Source organism: Gopherus evgoodei, chromosome 9 (genome assembly GCF_007399415.2).
Source record: "Gopherus evgoodei ecotype Sinaloan lineage chromosome 9, rGopEvg1_v1.p, whole genome shotgun sequence".
NCBI classification, from domain to species: Eukaryota; Metazoa; Chordata; order Testudines; family Testudinidae; genus Gopherus; species Gopherus evgoodei.
In genome coordinates this window covers 105,432,691-105,452,967 of record NC_044330.1, presented here as the reverse complement: position 1 = coordinate 105,452,967, position 20,277 = coordinate 105,432,691, and the positions used below count along the sequence as shown (strand labels likewise).

Genomic DNA, 20,277 nt, shown 5'->3' with positions numbered 1-20,277 from the left:
GTGCAAAGTTACAGAACCGAAGAGAAAAGCTAAATGACTGACCCCAAGAAACTGGAGAGGACACACGGGAAGAACAGAGCAGAGATTTGAAAAAGTCACCCTGTCCCTGGGAAGGGTAACGTCATCACTCGCTGTCCTGGCCATAGTGGGTTTTGCATGTAGATGTGATGACGAGGTGATCACGGCATTGTCTTAAAATGCCCAGAATAAAGGCTAAAAGGAACTGGACAAGTCTCAGTTCAAGTGGATCTTGTTTTACCCCCAACAGTTCTTTCATTACCACCAGGGACAGGGATTTCTTCAAATCCGAGAACTCTGTTGCTAGCATGGTTGCGAAACCAATGCAGGCAGGGCCTGCGGAGGGAGTCACTTGCCTTGTAGGCTGCTCCAGAAGTAAAGACATGAGCTGACAGTTTTCCAGAGGGAAAAGAAGTTGTTAAAGGAGATGATGGGAAAGGGGTAGGGGGGACTTGCCTTCGGAGCCAGGCTGGTAGCTGCAGCCGTCCGATGCAGGTAGGAGGTGGCTCTGCCTGAGTAGGGGCTGGCACAGGTGATAACCTGGCACCTCCCCCACCCACAATAACTGGATTTGGGTATCCGGTCAGTAGATCTGACTGGACAAAGCATGTCCCCTTTTCAACTGGACTTTCTGGTTGAAAACCGGACAATTGGCCACCCTAGAGTCCAGTCCCCTGCTATCGCAGAAAACCCTAACATGTAACCCCATTCATAAACTTTTCAAGGTCCATTGTAGACCCAGATGATCAGCCAGTATCCTGGTGTGAGTTTGATTTTAAACTAGGTTCATTTTACACATTGTAAAGAAGCTCTGTAGACACTGGTAGTTTTAGCAGCAGGGTCAGGAACAACTGAAGCTTTTGACACCCAGTGTGCGAGAAGCAGTTTGGGATTGTGAGATGAGGTGTGTCGCTTGCGTGTTTATCAGAGAAATAACACTGACATCTGAATGGCAAACTGTAGGTTTCAGAGTGAATGCAACACTTCAAACTCTGGGGCAGTTCACACCTCTCAGAGCTATTGTCTTAGATTGGCTAAAGAATCTGCATGAAACCGCTGCATTGGTTTTACACTTGGTTCATGTCCGTAATGTTTTCTCCAAACACATAATTCTGCACTAAAAGGTAGGATTCTGCAGCAGATTTACAGATCACAGGAAACCCCAAACAATGCCTAGCAAATAAAAATCTGCCGTGTATGGCTATGGCTAATGGACAAATAAAGATGATGGATTAGGCAGAATTTGTTGTGTTTCTAAACAGAGGGTCAGAGAAAGAAATATTTGCAACACATAAAGTTGCACTGATAGTTAAAATGACTATTGCTAGGGGGCTTCTTTTGGCTGCAGACACTGAATGGTTTAGACAATGAAGACTGCATTACAAAGCCTCTAGTAATGAATACAAATGTAGACAATGGAATAAAAACCAGTACCATACCTTGTCAACTCTTCTCTCAGATGTCCAGGGTCCACTGGGAAAAATTTCACCATAAATTTGAAAAGAACCTCCTTAGGATCTTAAAACACAACATCTTCATAAGTTTTATTTCAAATCTCTGTTGAGAACATTTACAAATCTCTTCACACACCCTGCACCCACACACACTGGGGAGTAAATCACTTCCATTCCTTACAAATTCGGCCCTGACGGGTGCTGGGCTTCTGGGACGTGATCCTGCAGGGTGCTGAGCCAGGGCTTCAGTCCAGCCACATACTTAAGCAGAGCCTCAACTGGAATCACATGAGCAGGGCTATTGAAGTCAATGGGAGAATGGCCCCACTCCAGTAAACAGGACAAACCCGATGATTCAAATTAAACATGTGCTTGAGTGCTGCCCTGGACTGGGGACAGGGTGCTCAGTACCTGGCTGGATTGAGCCACGGCAGAGCATGTGCAGTTCCCATTGGAGGCCAATCACCTCACAGGATTGGGCCCATCATGCTGTTCCTTTGCCCACTGAATTCAAGAGGACCAGAGGGTCTGAACTTAACCCAGTCGTGTTTAGCATTTCTTAATGTGGCTATCCCAGTGGGGCTCTAGCCAGCCATCTATGCTGAATAAGACCTTCCCATTGTGGGTGGACAATACCGCACAGCGACAACAGCCCCTCCACAGACGATATTGGTGTGCAGTGAAACCCCAAACAAACGGAAAATGTAATCGGCCCCTGCTACAGGGCCCAGAGGAGGAGTGCGGAAGAAACAAGCCCTCCAATGACTAGTTTGTGCACTGAGAGGCAAATTCTGTTATTGGAGCTGCAGGATCAACTCAGATAAAAGTAATTGCAGGGTTATTTTCGGCAGGGAGGGGCTGTGGGCAGGCAAGTAATTGGGAAAACCCTGTGGTGCACCTTATTCCCAGCACCCAAGTCTGCCCACAGCTCCACCCAGATAAATCCTGCAGGCATCTGTGTGGGTTTAACGAAGGGCAGACTTTGGTCCTCGACAGCGTTTTAAAGCCCTTTGTGTCTCAGCCACATGTGGGCTAGAAGGGGAAGCCAAACGGAATGACGTGGCCTACAAAAAGGCACCGGTAAATGGCCAAACTTGAGTAGAGTTGATTCTGGGGCCCCACCTGCCTTTCTGTGGAATAACGGACACAGAGCTGTTGAGACTAAGGCGGTGGCTACACCACAGATCTTACAGCGGCACAGCGAGTGCAGAGGCTCTCAGCCGATCAGAGAAGAGAAATTTCTCCCATCGACGTCATGACACCAGTGCTTGTGAGCGGCGGTAGCTATGGCAGCCGGAGACAGAGCACTGTCCAAACCAGCACTCACCTTGCTTGGAGGGTGACATATTCACCCCCCAAGCCACATAACTTAGACCAGCCTCAGCTGTAGTGTGTGCCAGGAGGCCGATGGCTGGGCCTGCAGCCTTGCCCCTTGAAATGTACCAGGACACAGCTTAGCCCTGCCTTGCTCTGGGGGACTCCCCGAAGGATAATGTACTTCGAGGCACCACAGGAGTTACGTACATACTTATAGGCTTCCTGACACTGCAGTAAGGACAGAATCACCTGTTCCTCTCAGAGCCCGGGGGGTGACATATGAATAGAAGATAGGAATCACCTTGAAGCAGGGAAAAGCTGAGCAATTCACAGGCACAACGATTTGGCAGCAGCCTCTGAAATGGCAGAGCTGGTGGGGAGGGGTCATGGCGGGAGAGCAGGGAGTGGGGGCACCACCACTATAAGGACAGTTGTGTTTCAGTCCATTCTGACTGGCATGCAGGACAGCACGAAACAGAATGTGCGTATGCAAAACCTGCAAAGGGGCTGCTGCATTTCTAACCTGCAGACAGCAGGTTGAAAGCATGTGGCACGCCTGCTTCTGAGCTGTGGCAAAACACCCAGAGCTAACACATCACAGCCATGAAGCAGGTGCCTCACTCACCAGGCCTTTCACTCCTGCTGAAATGCATGGAGTGCAATGCTGCAATCAAGCCCCAATGCTTTGTTCTGCAGCCTCACTTCCTGCAAACAGGAACCACGAGTTCACGTGGCGCAGTGTAGCAGACACCTGAGGTTGATCTCGCTTGCAAATTCATTTTTGAAAATCACAATCTAAGCTGATGGGGAAATGGTTTAGATGATTGGTTCTGTGTCTGGCAGTCTGCAGGTCACCTTGGGCTAATCCCAGTGGGATGGGATGTTCTAGGCTGGAATCCATCTCTCCAGCACCCGGCCTCGCTGCCGCCTACACCATGTATAGACTAGTGCTTAATTGTAATGAAAGAGGTGCCAGGCTCAAGCAAACTTTTACATTCATAACTGATGCAGTAAGCCCAGAGGTGCCGGGGCTCTGAACCGCCAGGCCCCGAGGTGCCAGGGCTCTGAACTGCCAGGCTCAAAGGAGCCGGGGCTCTGAACCGTTAGGCCCGGGGTGCCGGGGCTCTGAACCGCCAGGCCCCGAGGTGCCAGGGCTCTGAACCGCCAGGCCCAGAGGTGCCGGGGCTCTGAACCGCCAGGCCCGGGGTGCCGGGGCTCTGAACCGCCAGGCCCAGAGGCGCCGGGGCTCTGAACCGCCAGGCCCAGAGGCGCCGGGGCTCTGAACCGCCAGGCCCAGAGGTGCCGGGGCTCTGAACCGCCAGGCCCGGGGTGCCGGGGCTCTGAACCGCCAGGCCCAGAGGCGCTGGGGCTCTGAACCGCGAGGCCCAGAGGCGCCGGGGCTCTGAACCGCCAGGCCCAGCGGTGCCGGGGCTCTGAACCGCCAGGCCCAGCGGCGTCGGGGCTCTGAACCGCCGGGCCTAGAGGCGCCGGGGCTCTGAACCGCCGGGCCCAGAGGCGCCGGGGCTCTGAACCGCCGGGCCCAGAGGCGCCGGGGCTCTGAACCGTCAGGCCCAGAGGTGCCGGGGCTCTGAACCGTTAGGCCCGGGGTGCCGGGGCTCTGAACCGCCAGGCCCAGAGGCGCCGGGGCTCTGAACCGCCAGGCCCCGAGGTGCCAGGGCTCTGAACCGCCAGGCCCAGAGGTGCCGGGGCTCTGAACCGCCAGGCCTGGGGTGCCGGGGCTCTGAACCGCCAGGCCCAGAGGCGCCGGGGCTCTGAACCGCCAGGCCCAGAGGTGCCGGGGCTCTGAACCGCCAGGCCCAGAGGCTCCGGGGCTCTGAACCGCCAGGCCCGGGGTGCCGGTGCTCTGAACCGCTAGGCCCAGAGGCGCCAGGGCGCTGAACTGCCAGGCTCAGAGGTGCTGGGGCTCTGAACCGCCAGGGTCAGGATGCTGGGGCTCTGAACCGCCAGGCTCAGAGGCGCCAGGGCTCTGAACCCAGGCCCTGAGGCGCCGGGGCTCTGAACCGTCTGGCCCGGGGTGCCAGGGCTCTGAAACGCCAGGCCCGGGGTGCCGGGGCTCTGAACCTCGAGGCCCAGAGGTGTCGGGGCTACAAACAGCCAGGCCCCGAGGCACCAGGGCTCAGCCCTGGCTCAGATTAAGTACTGGCATATACCCGGTGCTAGCCTATGCACAGGAATGAATTTCACCTGCTACAGCCCCTTTGCTTGTGTAAGGGTTGCAGAGGCCAGCTTATAGCTGTACTGTGAGCCAGTGAGACACAGCCTGCGGCTCGCGAGCCCCGAGTGGGTCTTTACTGCATCTGCTGTGGCTCTTTGCAGCACATGATATTAAAATACTGGGTGATTTCACTATTAACCAACCTGTTATTAACCAACCAGGAGGCTTTTATTATGTTTATTAACCAATTAAGTTAACAACGTGCACAAATTTATTAACCTGTTTGCTGTGAGAATAATATATATGTACACTAAATATGTCCCCATCATGCTGTTTGTATTAGAATAGTACTATAGTAAATGAAACAATGAATTCATATCACTGGGGCTCTTTGGGGTAATGTCGCTCACTAATTTGGCTCCTGAATCACTGAGGTCTGAGTATCACTGCTCTATGCGCACATAGCTACACTCCAGACAGAAAAGTAGCTTTCGGCCAAACACTGATCAGGCATGTGAGCTGCCAGGATCTCGCAGCCTGAGGTTTGTTACAGACAGGACAGCATTACCATTGCTCTGCTGACCGACCAGGATCCAGAGCATCGCAAGTCGAGCCCAGCTCCTACAGCCACTACACTTTCACAGGCTGTAAAATGGACCGTGAAGACTTGGCAAACAGCCCCACCCAACCTCCCAGCACGAGGTGAACCCAAGCAAATACCAGAACCTGAAAGCCCACGTCCCCAAGCGTCAGCCAGCTCATAAATGTGCCGGTGAGACTTCTGGTACTAGCTGAGCTTTGTCTGCAGCGGCTAGCGCACAGGTATTCCTTGGACACTTACTTTTCATCTGTTTTGTTATGGGTTTTAGAAGCTCCAGCCAAACCTGCAATAACAGCAAGGAAGAAGTCGGTGAAGACACAGCAGGAAGCACTGGGTTTGTATAAATAGAAACAACACTGTGTCAGGAGAGAAAGTAGAAAAGATACAGGTCTGCTGATGCTAAGAAAAAACTAAAGCATGATCTGCCAGTAATAGGGGAGGGGAGAATAATAAACCCAGATGGGCCGTGTTCTCCCACTGCAGGATGTGAGGAAGTCACTCAAGCACACTGAAGTCAATGGTAATTAGAATAATAGAATATCAGAGCTGGAAGGAATCTCAGGAGGTATCTAGTCCAACCCCCTGCTCAAAGCAGGACCAACCCCAACTAATCATCCCAGCCAGGGCTTTGTCAAGCCAGGGCTTAAAAACCTCTAAGGAAGGAGATTCCACCACCTCCCTAGGTAACCCATTCCAGTGCTTCACCACCCTCCTAGTGAAAAAGTGTTTCCTAATATCCAACCTAAACCTCCCCCACTGCAACTTGTGACCATTGTGCTTATCCTTAGGGGAAGAATTAGGACCAGGACACTCAAGAATTTTGACAGTTTCACCTTTACTTCCGCTTTCGTAGTGCCCAGCAGGGTGCAGGAACCTCATTGATCTCATTGTGCAACAAGAAGAAATGGGGGGGAAATCCCGGTTGAGACTAAAATTCCTTTTAAAAAGCATGCGTAGGCTCTGAACAGCTCCACTGACAAATGAGTGGGCCAGAAAGCCCCCTGGGAAGCCTCTATGCCTGCAAGGGTCACGGCACAGCCTTTGTCCCCAGCAAAGGCGTTGGGGCGCAGGCTTAGCTTGGGTGGCTCCTACTCAGCGACACAGAAGAGGGGCTAAGGCAGGCTCCCTGCCTGTCCTGGCTGCATTCTACGCAACAGAAGCGGCCAGCAGGTCTGGCTCCTAGGTGGGGGGGGGCTAGGAGGCTCTTTGCGCTGCTCTCGCCCACTGGCACCACGCCCACCAGCTCCCATTGGCCACAGTTCCCAACCAATGGGAATGCGGAGCCGGTGCTTGGGGTGGGGAGAGTGCGTGGAGCTCTGTGGCCCCCAGCTTAGGTGCCGGACCTGCTGGCTGCTTCCGGGACACAGCGCGGAGCCAGGACAGGTAGGGACTAGCTTGCTTAGCCAGGCAGCACCGTCAATCAGACTTTTAATGTCCCAGTCGGGAGTGCTGCCCAGAGCCGCCAGGGTCCCTTTTCGAACAGGTGTTCCAGTCGAAAACCAGACACCTGCCAACCCTATGCTGTGATAGGTAGGGCGGGTAGAAGAGGGGCAGGACAGGAGCAGAGAGGGGAGAGAAGGTTGTGGATGCAGACAGGTGCAGAGCGAGTGGGTGGATGGGAAGGTGCTGGGGTTAGGGGCAGACGTCAGGAAAGGAAGCAGGACCAGCAATGTGATGTGTGTTATTGTGTCACTAAAGACTGTATCGTGCTGCCTATGCACAAGGTGGCAACATTCCCATTGCACGGCACCCTTGCTTCTGGCATTTCCCACCTTTTAGTGCTTTACTTTGCAACCTTCATGTTTGTCGGAACCTAATTCTGAAACGTAAAAGCTACGTAACAATGGAAGCTCAGGACCGATGAATGCTGCCTTTGCCAAGTGCTGTGTTTCATTCAGAGGAAACTTGAATGTCACTCACATTGTTTCCGGCCTGGCTTTGGAATTCCAGTCCGAAGTATTCCTTCTCCACCAGGCGCAGGTGGCTGCAGCTCAGGTTGAACAACCCTTTGCCAGAGGACTTTTGCTAGCAAACAAAAAGTTAGTTAGAAGCAGTGCAATGGGCAATATCCAGAGCAAGAGATTAGCTGATGTCACCGATGTCAATAAGAAACTCCAGGCATGAATCTTTGAAGCTATTTTTGGGCCCCTGGGCTAAGACGTCTTGCCTGCAAAGTAGCCAGTACAATTTTGGGATGAGACAAATAATAAATTCAGTAAAAATAACAAATACAATAAAACAAACATACACATCCCATATACAGATGTCTCATAATTATTTTATTCTTCTGCAGGCCTTACACTGCCCTGCATGCCTTTGCTGTTTCCTTCCCTTTGTCAGGTGCCGTCAGTATGTAATGTGCACAGCAGAGAACTGGAGTCAGAATCTTACTAAACTGCCATGGGCCTGAATCAGATCTCATGCTGGGGAGACTCAGGGCTAACTCCACTGAAGTTAGGAGAGTTTCACTGGTATAAAGAGTTACCTCTAGAGTGTGCACGCGTGTGCGTGCATGTACACACACACACACACACACACACACACACACACACACACACACACACACACACACACACACACACACACACACAGAGTGTACAGAGGCCTTAACTTCAAAAGTAACTAGTGACTCTGTGTGCTTTTGGTTTGGGGTATTTTTTAGGTCTGCAGAAACTAAACAAAGGCTGATTTTCACACTGAGCACCCACTCTTTGAAAGTCAGGCGCCTTTAAGATGTCTCCAGTTGGGCACCGAAAAAGGTTCATGAGTCACTTTTGAAAACGTAGTCTTAGAAAACATAAACTTACAGTGTATAAAGCTTTTCTAATTATTACATTCCACCACACACTGGTGCAGTGCATGACACAGGTTATGCCAGCCAGCCGAAGAGTGCCGTAAAACCTTAACTCTACCTCAGCGCATCACGTAGCTGACACACGCCACATATTGAACAGAAGAAATATTTCAGAGAGTTTTAACAAGTGTCATTGGGCTATTTTTGTTAACTTGAAAATGTTTCTTTTCCACCTAAGCCGGCAGGATGATCTGGAGACAAACCTTATTCAAGAAAGGCAAGTTGCTGCTGCATTTGAGCTGGAAGTGAACTACTAAATGCAGCATGTGTCATTCTCTTAGTTTTTTGAATTAAAACTCTTTGTGGAGAATAAAATAAGCAAAGTTCTTCACAACTCCTAGGAATTGGATGCATGAAGAAAAATCTGGACAAAATCTTAGTTTATTTTGCTGCCTTTTAACAAAAGTTGGAGCAAGAGCGATTCAGATAATGCAGTGATGTTTCCTGAAGACAAATGCGCTATGCTCAGAACCACCATATGGAAATATCATGTGAAATCAGGGTTGCCATGGCAAAAGCATTTAATTCACCAGCAAGCTGGAAGTGAACATCAAACCTGTGTAACTTGTTGGTGTACACAGATCTGCTGCCGGAGAGCTGGTAAATTAATAGGGCACCCTGCTGAAAAGCTGCTGACATTCCTTTAATGTCTTGGGAAGGATGGGAAAGACGAAGAAAAAAGAGTCTGCTTGCGGTGAAAAAAGGAACCTGAAAATTGGACTGGCCAAAATATGAGCACCCAGTGGTGCTCACTCCTCTAAAACTAGAGCTATGCAAAGGACCTTCCATCTGACCTGAGATTTGCAAACTGCCTACAGGATTTGGCTATTTAAATTAATGGAATTCAGGCATTCAAATCATCCCATCAACTTTTCGTGGAGCCCTGTCTCTGGCCAAGGAGTCTCCCTGGCTCTGCACTGGCTGCGTTTGTCACAGGCTGTTTAAGCAGAGCAGGCTTCTCCCCACCCGGGTCAGCCAGTTGTCAATCAGGGCAAGCATTATTACACTGACATCCTTTCTGGCCAGTTCTAGGGGCTGGCTAGGTGCACATTAAAGAATCTTTAGCACTTTGGGAAAAGGTAAGGGGATGCCTCAATAGCTTCTCTCCGTAACAAAAGGGGCTGAAGTCCAAAGCTTTGCGGGAGCTCAGCGCACAGGGACTGCAATGTTGGACATACAGGTGTCTATTGCAGTACTGTGAATAGTTTTACTAATGCATTGCAGGTTTATAGTGCCATGCACCCAAGGATATCAGTGCGCTTCAGACATTTTCATTAATCTGCATAACTCTTTGATGTTTGAGCCCCTATCATTGTATCTGGTAAACTTAAACCCAGCAAGCTTAAGAGGGTTACCTGAGTTTTCCCAATGATCGATTGGCACAGCTGGGAATAGAACCCAAGTGTCCTAGTGCTCATCCCCAGACACTAGCAGACCACATTTCAGGACCTGAAGAAGAGCTCCATGTAGTTCACAAGCTCGTCTCTTTCACCAGCAGCGGTTGGTCCAGTAACAGATATTACCTCACTCTCCTTGTCTCTTACAAAATACTAAACATTCAGCAATGAAGAGGGGTTGGTATGAAAACAAGTTTAAAGCAGGACAATAATTAGCCTTAACTTTCAAGTGACTTTCCTGAGATTAAAGCTCTTATGCAGGAAATAGCACTGGCAGGCAAATGGATTGCAGAGTCCCTTCCCAGGGGAAGGGGAGGTGACTTGAAAACTGCAACTTGTTCAGAGCAACACGTCCATGCTGCACGCTAATAGCAACCCTTTGTCGCTCACGGGGGGTGGAAATTGCTAGCCCCGCGTGCTAAGCCTGCTGCAAAGCGACAGCATAATAATAGTGTTCTTGCTCCAGCATGCCTCATTTGCCTCAAAATTACTAGATCCCAAGGATAATTAAAACAATTATAATTGTTTATTTCCATGCTAGAATTGTCAAGCATTGTAGCCTGTGATGGGCAGCCGGAAGAGAGAAGCACTCACTGTATTACTCACTTTCAGGCTTCGGATCACACCGCACAGGGCATTACTTGCACCAGAAGAGTGCCTGTCATGGCTTTCTTGGAGGAGAGAGGAACTTTTGTCTCACGATCTCTTTCCTGTATCTCCTGCCTCGGCTCTACGAGCCTGTTCACCCCTTGCTCTTTCTCTTCTCCCACCCCTCCAGTCACGCCTGTCCTCTTTAACAGCTGCTGCCCTCTCTTGGGAACTGCTTTTTAGTGCATTATGATGAGCCTTACCAGTAACCGTCCCCAAACTGAACTAGAAGAAGTGAGTGCGGCCTGGCTGCTGGCTGGTCTCAGACACCCTGAGGCAGGGACAATGGGCTGCAGCCCCAGCTGGCGTGACGTACACCAGCTCCCTTGCCACTGGTGGAACTATGCCAGTAGACACTAGCCGGGGACAAAATCCCAATATTTCCAAAACACGGAAAGTGTTCAAGTGAAGCTGTAAATAAATAGTCAGAATTAATCCTAGACACTCTCCCAGACTGTGGGAAACCCGGCAAACAACCACTGCCCAGAACCACCCCGCAGCCAGCACTTCTGCAACATCACAAGAGGGAGGGTGTCTAGCGGAGAAGGCAGGAGACCTGGGTGCCAGGCTCTGCTTTGCCCTGACCTGTGGCGTGATTTTGGGGGGAATCTCTGCACCTCTGTGTCCCTCCCACCCTTGGTCTGGCTTGGATTGTGTGCTCTCCCAGACAACTGCTGCCTCCGACTCTGCGTTGTGCAGCACCTAGCGTCAGGGGCTCTTAGTTGATTCAGCCTCTCTACTGTAATACAAACAACTAACACCAGGCGTTTGTCCAGCGAGGGGCTCCCAGAAACACTGCTGCGGGGCAACAGTGCCCCAAGGCAAGGCTGGAGAAATAGCACACCGACACACAGCGCTAGGGCAGGGAGCCCACCTACCCATCCTGTCCTCCCCAGGCAGTGTGACCTCCAGGTTCTGAGGTAACCAAAGAGGGTCCAGCCTGACAGGTCCATCTTCCCCAGGGATGAGGCAGGAAAGGAGGTGTGTGAGAGGGAGGCGGGGCAGAGGCAAGAAACATTTTGCATCTGGAGACTGGGCCAAATATTGGATTTAGGTTACAAGTGAAAGGAACGTGAGGCCGTCCAGTCGCCGGTGGCACATTCCAGATACCACACTTGTCAACACCTTGAGCTCCTTGGCTCGGCTTCTGTCCCCCACCAGATCCAGCGAGCTGACTCAGATGCTATTTTAAAATCAAAAGAGAAGATTTTCTCTTGCTATCCAACATTTGAGGTGTCCTCACTCCCAATTTGCTAAGTACTAGGAGACCACGAGCGGCACCATCTATAATTACTTCAAAAAACTTTCATTACTAGCGGGTATCATGTGAGATCACAGGGCAGCCTCGTTGTCAGAGACGACTAGTGGTAGAGAAGCAAATGGAATGTGTGGAAGTCGCTGATGGAGGAGCGGGACAGTAATTCATTCCTAGTTAACATACTCAGTCGTTATTTGTACAGTATCAGCGTTTGAGGCGCTTTAGAGAGAGGCCTGGATAGACAGTCCCTGCCCCAGGAGGTTACAATGCAGGCAGCATACAAAGGCCTTCAGGCACAGGGCGGTGTGTAAGGTGACTCAAAGTTGGAGCCAAATTTCTACCCCTCATAGTTCAGAAACACAAAAACTAATGTCCCCCTCCAGTTTATTTATTTTTAAATCTCATTTTTTTAAGCCAATCTCATGATTTGGAGGCCCTGACTTGTGAGTTTTTAACACTTCAGGTCAGCGATACCGTACTTTTCCCTTGAGTTTTGTGACACTTTTTCGTCTGCTCAGCATAACGCTGTCAGCAAAAGCGACGCCCTTGGTGTGAAAGGCAGGCCGGGGGCTCCTGGGCACACAGAGAGCAGCGTGTTTGAAGGAGATCTTGAAAGAAGAGAAGGAGAACTGGGTAGCACAACTGATTACAGCCCTTAACATATTTGATTATTGTTATCAGGTCTCCCTCCATCTTATTTTCTCAGGACAAAATATATCCAGTTTTTTTAAACGGCCTCACGTTCCTTTCACTTGTAACCTACCTTCCTGGGTCAGGGTTTCTAAACCTTTTATCAAGTTTGTTCATCTTTCTACAGGTTTTTTAGAATCACCTTTTGGAATATAATTGAGAATTCTACACCTACTCCATAATGTTTTAAGGTTGCTCGAAAATATGTCACCTACAGAAAGGATATGACTATCTATTTAATTCTGGAGGTAGTCAGCATCATTTCCATAGGACTTTTCCAACAGGGTTGTGTCTACCCAAAGAGCCCAGACCACTGTCACGTTCTAGAGGAACTCAGCAGCTTTTGTGCCCCGCATCCCACGAAAGTGGTACCCGACAGGGGGACTGGGTGTGAGACACTGAGATGCAAATTCAGCCCCATCTCATAGGCGAGATGCCCCATGCTAGTAACAACAGGAAGAGGCATATGCTGTTGCACCAATTGGGTGTTCCAGGCTGCAGCTGTCACTGTCCACCTGGTGGCAGGAAGTGCTGTTTGTGCGAAGGAACCAGCGTAAACCTGTTCTGGGGGCCAATGTAGCCCCAGGTAGGACTACTCCTCAGTGGCGAGAGTAAGTGGCAGGCTAAGTTTCTTCCTTGGGTTCAGCCATGCCTGGAGCTGTTAGGAATGGAGGAATCACTCAAAAGGATGCCCAGTTATTTCTGGAGAATGGTGAATACCTCCAGGAGAGGACTGGAGTTGCCATCTTCAGAAAGAAACTCACTCCAGAATAAAGACAACTCCACTCAGCCAGGCACGGAGTCTGCATCCAGCTCCCTGCATGTAGACATAAAAAGGTTCCCCATTTGACCGGGTCCACCACCATCACAACAAAGAATAGCAGTATTGCAAGCCGCCTGCACTCTGCTGCAATGTGCTTAGGCAGATGCAACAATGAGCAGGCTGATAAAACAATTTGGCATATCCCAATCCAGATATACATATGAGCTTGATGAAAAAGAGTCCTGATCTTCAGGGTCTTTGCTCTTTCAGTTCTCAGAAGGACTCCTCCTCCTCCTGTGCTAGCAACAGCCATGTTAAAATGCAGTGGTTTCTCCCACAGTCTGGGATAGGTCATAGGATGCGATCCAACATCCATTCAAATGACTAGGTGTGTTTCCACTCTGGACTGGGAATGAGCCCTTAGCACCAATGACAGTTTTGGTGATTCAAACCCTTGCCCAATGCTACTGGAATGAGACCACCAACTTTGTTGTTTCTGCAGAATCTTACCTAAGAACATCAGAAGACCTTAAGAATGGCCATTTTGGATCAGGCCAATGGTCATCTAGCCCAGGATCCTGTCTTCTGACAGTGGCTGATACCAGATGCTTCAGAGGGAATGAACAGAACAGGGCAATTACTGAGTGATCCATCCTGTCGTCCACTCCCAGGTTCTGGCAGTCAAAGGCTTAGGTACACCCAGAGCATGGGGTTGCATCCCTGACTATCTTGGATAATAGCCACTGATGGGCCTAACCTCCATGAACTTATCTAATTATTTTTTTAACCCTGTTATACTTTTGGTCTCGACAACATCCCCTGGCAAGGAGTTCCACAAGTTGACTGTGCACTATATGAAGAAGTACTTCCTTATGTTTGTTTAAACCTGCTGCCTATTAACTTCACTGGGTGACCTCTGGTTTTTGTGTTATGTGACAGGGTAAATAACACTTCCCTAGTCACTTTTTCCACACCGGTCATGATTTTATAGACCTTTATCATATCTTCCTTTACTTGTCTTTTTTCCAAGCTGAACAGTTCCAGTCTTTTTAATCTCTCATCAGACGGAAGCTGTTCCATACCCCCAAGCATTTCGTTGCCCTTCTCTGGACCTTTTCTATTTCTTTTTGAGATGGGGTGACAAGAACTGCGTGCACTATTCAAGGTGTGGGATATCTCGGGTTTATATAGCGGCTTTATGATATTATCTGTCCCTTTCCTAATGGTTCCTAACATTCTGTTCGCTATTTTGGCTGCTGCTGCGCATTGAGTGGATGTTTTCAGAGAACTATCCACAACTCCAAGTTCTCTTTCTTTTGTGGTATCAACTCATTTAGACCCCATCATTTTGTATGTATAACGGGGATTATGTTTTCCAGTGTCCATTATTTTGCATTTATCAACACTGAATTTCATCTGCCATTTTGCTGCCCAGTCACCCAGTTTTGTGTGGACCCTTTGTAGCTCTTCACAGTCTCCTTAGGACTTAATTATCTTAAGCAGTTTTGTACCATCTGCAAATTTTGCCACCTCACTGTTTATCCCTTTTCCAGGTCATTTATGAATATGTGGACTAGGACTGGTCCCAGTACAGATCCCTGGGGGACACTGCTATTTACCTCTCTCCATTCTGAAGACTGACCATTTATTCCTATCCTTTGTTTCCTGTCTTTTAGGCAGTTACTGATCCATGAGAGCACCTTCCCTCTTATCCCATGACAGTTTACTTTGCTTAAGAGCCTTTGGTGAGGAACCTTGTCAAAGGTTTTCTGCAAATCCAAATACACTGGATCCCCCCCATCCGGCCATATGCGCATGCATCGACTTGCAAATGCAGGGCAGTCAGCTCTGTTAAATTCAGTAAATTCCTGCCTTGACTCACGATAAAGGACAGGAGGATGCAGTAAATTTGTGCCCTTTGCTGGCTGTGCCTGGCAGTTAGGTTTGCTGGTTTTCAGACAAAACTTGCCCTGTAGCAAATTATACTTGCAAAGAAGCAAGCTCTGCAAACATTCAGCCTTTGTGCGGAGCAGAAAGCAACAAAGCCGTTTTCTCACCAATTCTGCCCTGCTCTCAGACAGTCTCAAAATGCTGCTGGAAATCCACTCGTCCTGCTTCGTTTAAACTACTTCCAGCGATCGGAAGAATGTCCTGAATGACGTTAGCTAAGGGCCCAGGTGCTGGATAGCTCATTCACACACGCAGGGAAAGGGAAAAGAAAGAATGTTGCTGCACTGCTGATAGGGTTGCAATATCCCATGCAGTGCAAGAAGCCAAATTACCAGGGTTGGCGCTTCCATTTAGGCGACCTAGGCAGTTGCCTAGGGCACCAGGATTTGGGGGGGGCGGCATTTTGTGGCGGCAATTTGGCAGAGGGGGGGTCCTTCCGCGTTCCGGGTCTTCGGCGGCAATTCGGCGGTGGGTCCTTCACTCGCTCCGGGACCCGCTGCTGAAGTGCCCCGAAGACCGGGACTCAGAAGGACCCCCACGCCGCCGAATTGCCACTGACCGGGAACGCGGAAGGACTCCCACCTAGGGCGCCAAAAACCCTGGTGCTATTCCTGCAAATTACGTATGTCCCACGCATGGGCCTTGGGGCGAGAAGGCACAGGAGTCCCCGTGCCACCGCATAGGAAGCAGCCCCGGAGTTCAAGGAGGTTACTGACACTGTGGGCAGCACTGCAGGGGCCAGAGTGTCGGGCTGGGCTGTGGGTTGAGCCCTTCTACTCAGCTAGCACTGGCAGGGCTCTGCGGGGAAAATAAAGACCTGCTGGTGCTGAGAATGCTCCTCCGCTGGCATCCTGCAAGCTCATCTCTCTCCCCTGCCACTCGGGAGCTCTGTGTCTCAGCTCCCCGCTGGGTCTCCGGGCCGTAACTAGGCTCTCAGAATGGTTTGTAACAAAGGGCAGTGTTCACTGGCTTAGCAATCTTCCCTAAGGAAGATTTTAGCTGTGCAGTGACGCTGATCACCATTAAGGAGCCTAACAAAATTAGGGATGGCTCGGCCAACAGAATAGGTGGCACATTCATTAGGGTCTCAGAGGATCCCAAACTGGGAGGTATTGTGAACTTCAGGGAGGGCAGAAAACTGGTACAGAGGGACTGAGAGAGATTAGAAACCAGGACAGAGAACATCAGCCTAACCTGACCAAACAGAAAGTCATGTGTCAGGGAGCAGCAAGCGAAGGATGATACTTGGAAAGCAGCGCTGCCAACACAGACCGACTAGGAATATGGCTAGACATTCTGAACGGCGCGATCCGTTAGAACATGAAGTAGTCTCTTCAGGGAAGGGTGAGTGCCTCGCCTCTGGGAAAAGCACTGGGCTCGGCCTCGTGCCTGCCCCTGGGGAAATGAACAGGTCAGGCCTCCTTCCTTGCCAGTTTTTACGGGCTCTGTGCTCTGCTCTGCTGTCAGATGGGGGAGGGAAAAGCCAGGATCGGGGTGGGCAGCATGCATGGAAGAGAGCAAGGAGGAAGCATGCAGAGAGGAGCCCTGCTGCTTCCCTCATCACTTCGAGGTCTTTTACCATGGGTCAGAGCAAGGTCCTCAGAGCAAGCAGGTACTGGAGCAAAGGCACAGCCAGCAGATGCAGACTGTTCCCTTCACACAAGCAGCAAAATGCCGCAGCAGAAAGCAGTGGAGGCTAACGCTGATGGGAGCCTCACTAACTCTCCCACTGCAGCAGTAACTGGAGGGGCTCACGTCTTATAGCCCTGGGGGGAAGCCAGTGGCCTCACGGCTTCCCTAGAGATAGAAGGGAAAAGGATTGCTGGAGGGTCTGCAAAGGGACACCTGCTCCGATGTTCTGGCTGGGAGTGGCACAGACCCTCAGCCTAGCCGCCTTGCTGCTTCTGAGGTTGGGGTGGGGGAGAGGGAGGAGCCAGGCCGCATCCACAGAATCTCTTCACCCCCAAGGGAAGTGCTTCACCCCCAAGGGAAGTGCTGCTAGAAGGAAACCAACGAGCCCTACAAGAATGCTGGTAGGAGGTAAAATGTGGTATCCCCTGGTTTGCAGATTCAGACACTGCTTCCTTCACCTTGGATAAAGGACAAACCTGGCTGCTAACCCTGATTCTGTTGCATGTGCCCCTCTGAAATGCAGCATCAGAGCATTTTTAAAGTTTCTCCTGAGCCTGAAGTAAATGTTAGCTGCTGGGGGTGGGGATTTGCTAGCAGCAGAAACATTTGCCCTAGCTGTTTAAGGCCTCAATTTTCCAAAAAGAGACACAATTCCCCACCGGCTGGCACCCTTGTGTAGCTATTTACTCTGGTGCAAAGTGGGTGTACGGAACATCAGCTCTGACCTGTCCAGTCCCACCAGTGGTATTTATGTCCATGGGGGACGGGTGCAAATGATTGCCCAAGGTACGAGACAGTGGGAAACAAGGCCCTTGTATTTGGTCTCTTTTGTATTTCTTTCTCCCATTACACTAAAGCACTCTACATTTGAGAGAGCTTCCCAAAGGCAGTAAGGGTTTAGGAAGAGTCACGTTTGAGTTGCTTGAAATATCTGTTCAAAGCTTAGCCTAGAGCAGTCTTTTTATTCTGGACAAGTCACTAATTCAGCTCCTCATTTATCATAACCACAGAGCAGCAAATGCCTAAAAGAGGTTTCCAGTGCTGTTCCATGCAGAAGAAAAGAAGGAAATGACTTGTAGTTGCTCTAATGGAAGCTATTTGCTGCAATAACATGTCATGCAGGGCGAGCGTGCTATAATTGTCTTGTGCAAATAAGGACACAGAGATGGGCAAACTGCAGCAATATTGTATTAGCAGCATTCATCGAACCCTCACCCCTCACACACCGATCTCATCGTGATAAAACTCAGCATGTTTAAAAACACCTCATTTGCCAGCTGACTCCATACCTCTGCTACATTCATGTAACGAAACAAAAGGGAAAAAAAAATCTTCCTACTTATTCAGAGTATGGAATTACTGTATTCAAAAATGTAATTGCAAAGAAACTAAACTACAAGTGAAACTGAATACAAGTTCTCTCAGGCTCTGTTATAAAATATTTCCTAGGAAATGTATTATAATTTGAATAAAATAACTTTATATAAAATAACATGGTCCCTGGAGAGAGAGAACTAAGTACTGAAATCGATCTGGTTAAATGTTATTTGAATGTGACCGTAGCGTGCTAATCTATAGTATATTCTCAATCACTCCTAGAAAGCGATGTAGACAGTAATATCACTTTGCATTTAGTGACACACAAAGCTGTAACGATGTAGGAATTAAAGGCTAATATTTTAGGGCAGATTTTATAGGTTAATATTCAAAGTTAATATTTATTAATTGTGCATAGTTAATAACTATATAGTTTTTTCCAGGTACTGTTATACAGTAAATAAGAGTCAATGGTTTTCTTTGCTTCTGTTCTCCTTACTGTAATTTCATTCTTTTTTCTCATCAGCCTTGTCTCCATGAAGACCAGCGTACAGATCTTTCTCCCCATGGGCAATTTGGTTAAATATGTTATGTTTGTCCTGGACCCAGACTTTTCTTCCTGGCTGATGCTTATGTTGGCATCCAGACAAACGAAGACAGACTGTCACACTTGTCAAAAATACACCCCATCCCGGCTGATTTCAAACTGATGACACCAGATGAGTAACACCCATCTCCCCCACTTTTTAAAAATAGGGTGCAAATGACAGAGCTCATCTTACGCTCATTAGCACTGAAACATACAAGGAGGACAACACTACATGCTCCTTTTTCCAAAGCTGAAAAGCAGAAGCTGTCAGAGACCATCTGAGGGTTATGTAATCCTTTGGTGCAGCAATGACTTCAGTAATTAGAACAAAACAATAATATGATAGTCACTTACATCCACTACAAAGATCTTCTGGGAGTCATCCAAGAACTGGACTTTCAGATGCAGCATCCTTGAGCACGCAGCTGAGCTGTTAGCAAGTGCAGGAGTCTTGGTAATCTGCGCTGTGTGCCAGACAGGGTACCCTGACTCCTCTTTCACACACAATTTCACTCTCAGCTGGATGGAGAAGGCTGCAGCCACTGTTACACAGATGCAGACTTCTCTTTGAAGGGAGGTCTGGAAGCAAAGGAATGCAATGCCTGGGAAGAAACACAAATACAGTAAGCAGTGATCCTGACAGCTGCCTCTTCTAAATAGCAACTTGTAATTGCTTTTTGTAAATTAACATTACATTATTATTAAGAGCATCCAAGGGACTGGTTTCAATGGAGCCACTCAGAATTTAAACTGATGCAAACAAGAGTGGGTCTGGCAAAAGCAGAGATTTTTCATTAGTTGTTTGAGAAATGCAATGGCTAAAATCGTCCAAATTTCATGCAATAAAGTCAGAAGGAGCAGATCTATCTGCTCGTATTAGTTGTCTGGTGGTAATAACTTCATTCTTCCTTCTAACCCAATTCTTAAATTGTTAAATACCAGCCTAAAAACTAGCCCTGTAGCCTGTATGGAATCAGACTCATTCTGGCTGTTTCTGTGAACAAAGCAGAGGAATAAGCCGATATCTTCTGAAAAGATTTGTTTGAAGCAGCCAGACAGAAGAATCTCTCTCACTGGAGCCTTGAGAAAAGCTCACAATGGAATAAAGAAAACCACGAAACATCCTTGCTCTGGGGTTTTGTTTCTAACTTGCACCTTACACCACGCTTGCTTCAAGATTAGCTGAGGATCACAGTTCTGTGAGACAACCTGGCTCCAGGATTCAGGACCCTTCTACAAATACCAGCTGGCTGCTTCGGCTACAGTGATCAGCTGTGAAACAGTTAATATTAACATTTCAGGCCTCAGAGCTGACTCCCCCAGACACTTGTCTGCATGTCCACTTGTTCCAGGGAATTTTCCCCATTTATACCCATAAGCACCAGGGAGCAGCATTGCACCTGCTTGCAGCAGGAAGAAAAAATCTTTACAACCCATAAGATTTCTTTGGCTTTAAAGCAACAGTGGCACAGTCCCACTAGATGATGCTAGTAAGTCATCATGATCTGAGAGGTATGGGCATGATTACAGGGGATCCTGGCTCTCCTGGCCATTTGGGACAAGTCCCATGACTAATATTCCCCATAATGCACCTTGCTGAATCCTGTGGGGTC

General features: G+C 49.0%; 1 protein-coding gene across 2 annotated transcripts in view; it reads right to left on the bottom strand.

Moving 5' to 3' along the window:
• Nucleotides 1-19,170, bottom strand: part of FRMD7 (FERM domain containing 7) — a 30,639-nt gene extending 11,469 nt beyond the window's left edge. The window contains exons 1-4 of one of the 2 annotated variants that reach the window (XR_004002083.1): nt 19,019-19,170; nt 7,487-7,591; nt 5,807-5,849; nt 1,458-1,536 (exon numbers count right to left, since the gene is read on the bottom strand). Coding sequence is in view for 1 of the 2 variants with exons in the window: in XM_030576224.1 (XP_030432084.1) it covers nt 1,458-1,491; nt 5,807-5,849; nt 7,487-7,591; nt 19,019-19,075 (239 nt within the window). In the remaining variant the exon portion in view is untranslated. The remainder of the gene's footprint in view (nt 1-1,457; nt 1,537-5,806; nt 5,850-7,486; nt 7,592-19,018) is intronic. The other variant, XM_030576224.1, reaches the window with a different exon arrangement.
• Between the last annotated feature and the right edge of the window lie 1,107 nt (nt 19,171-20,277).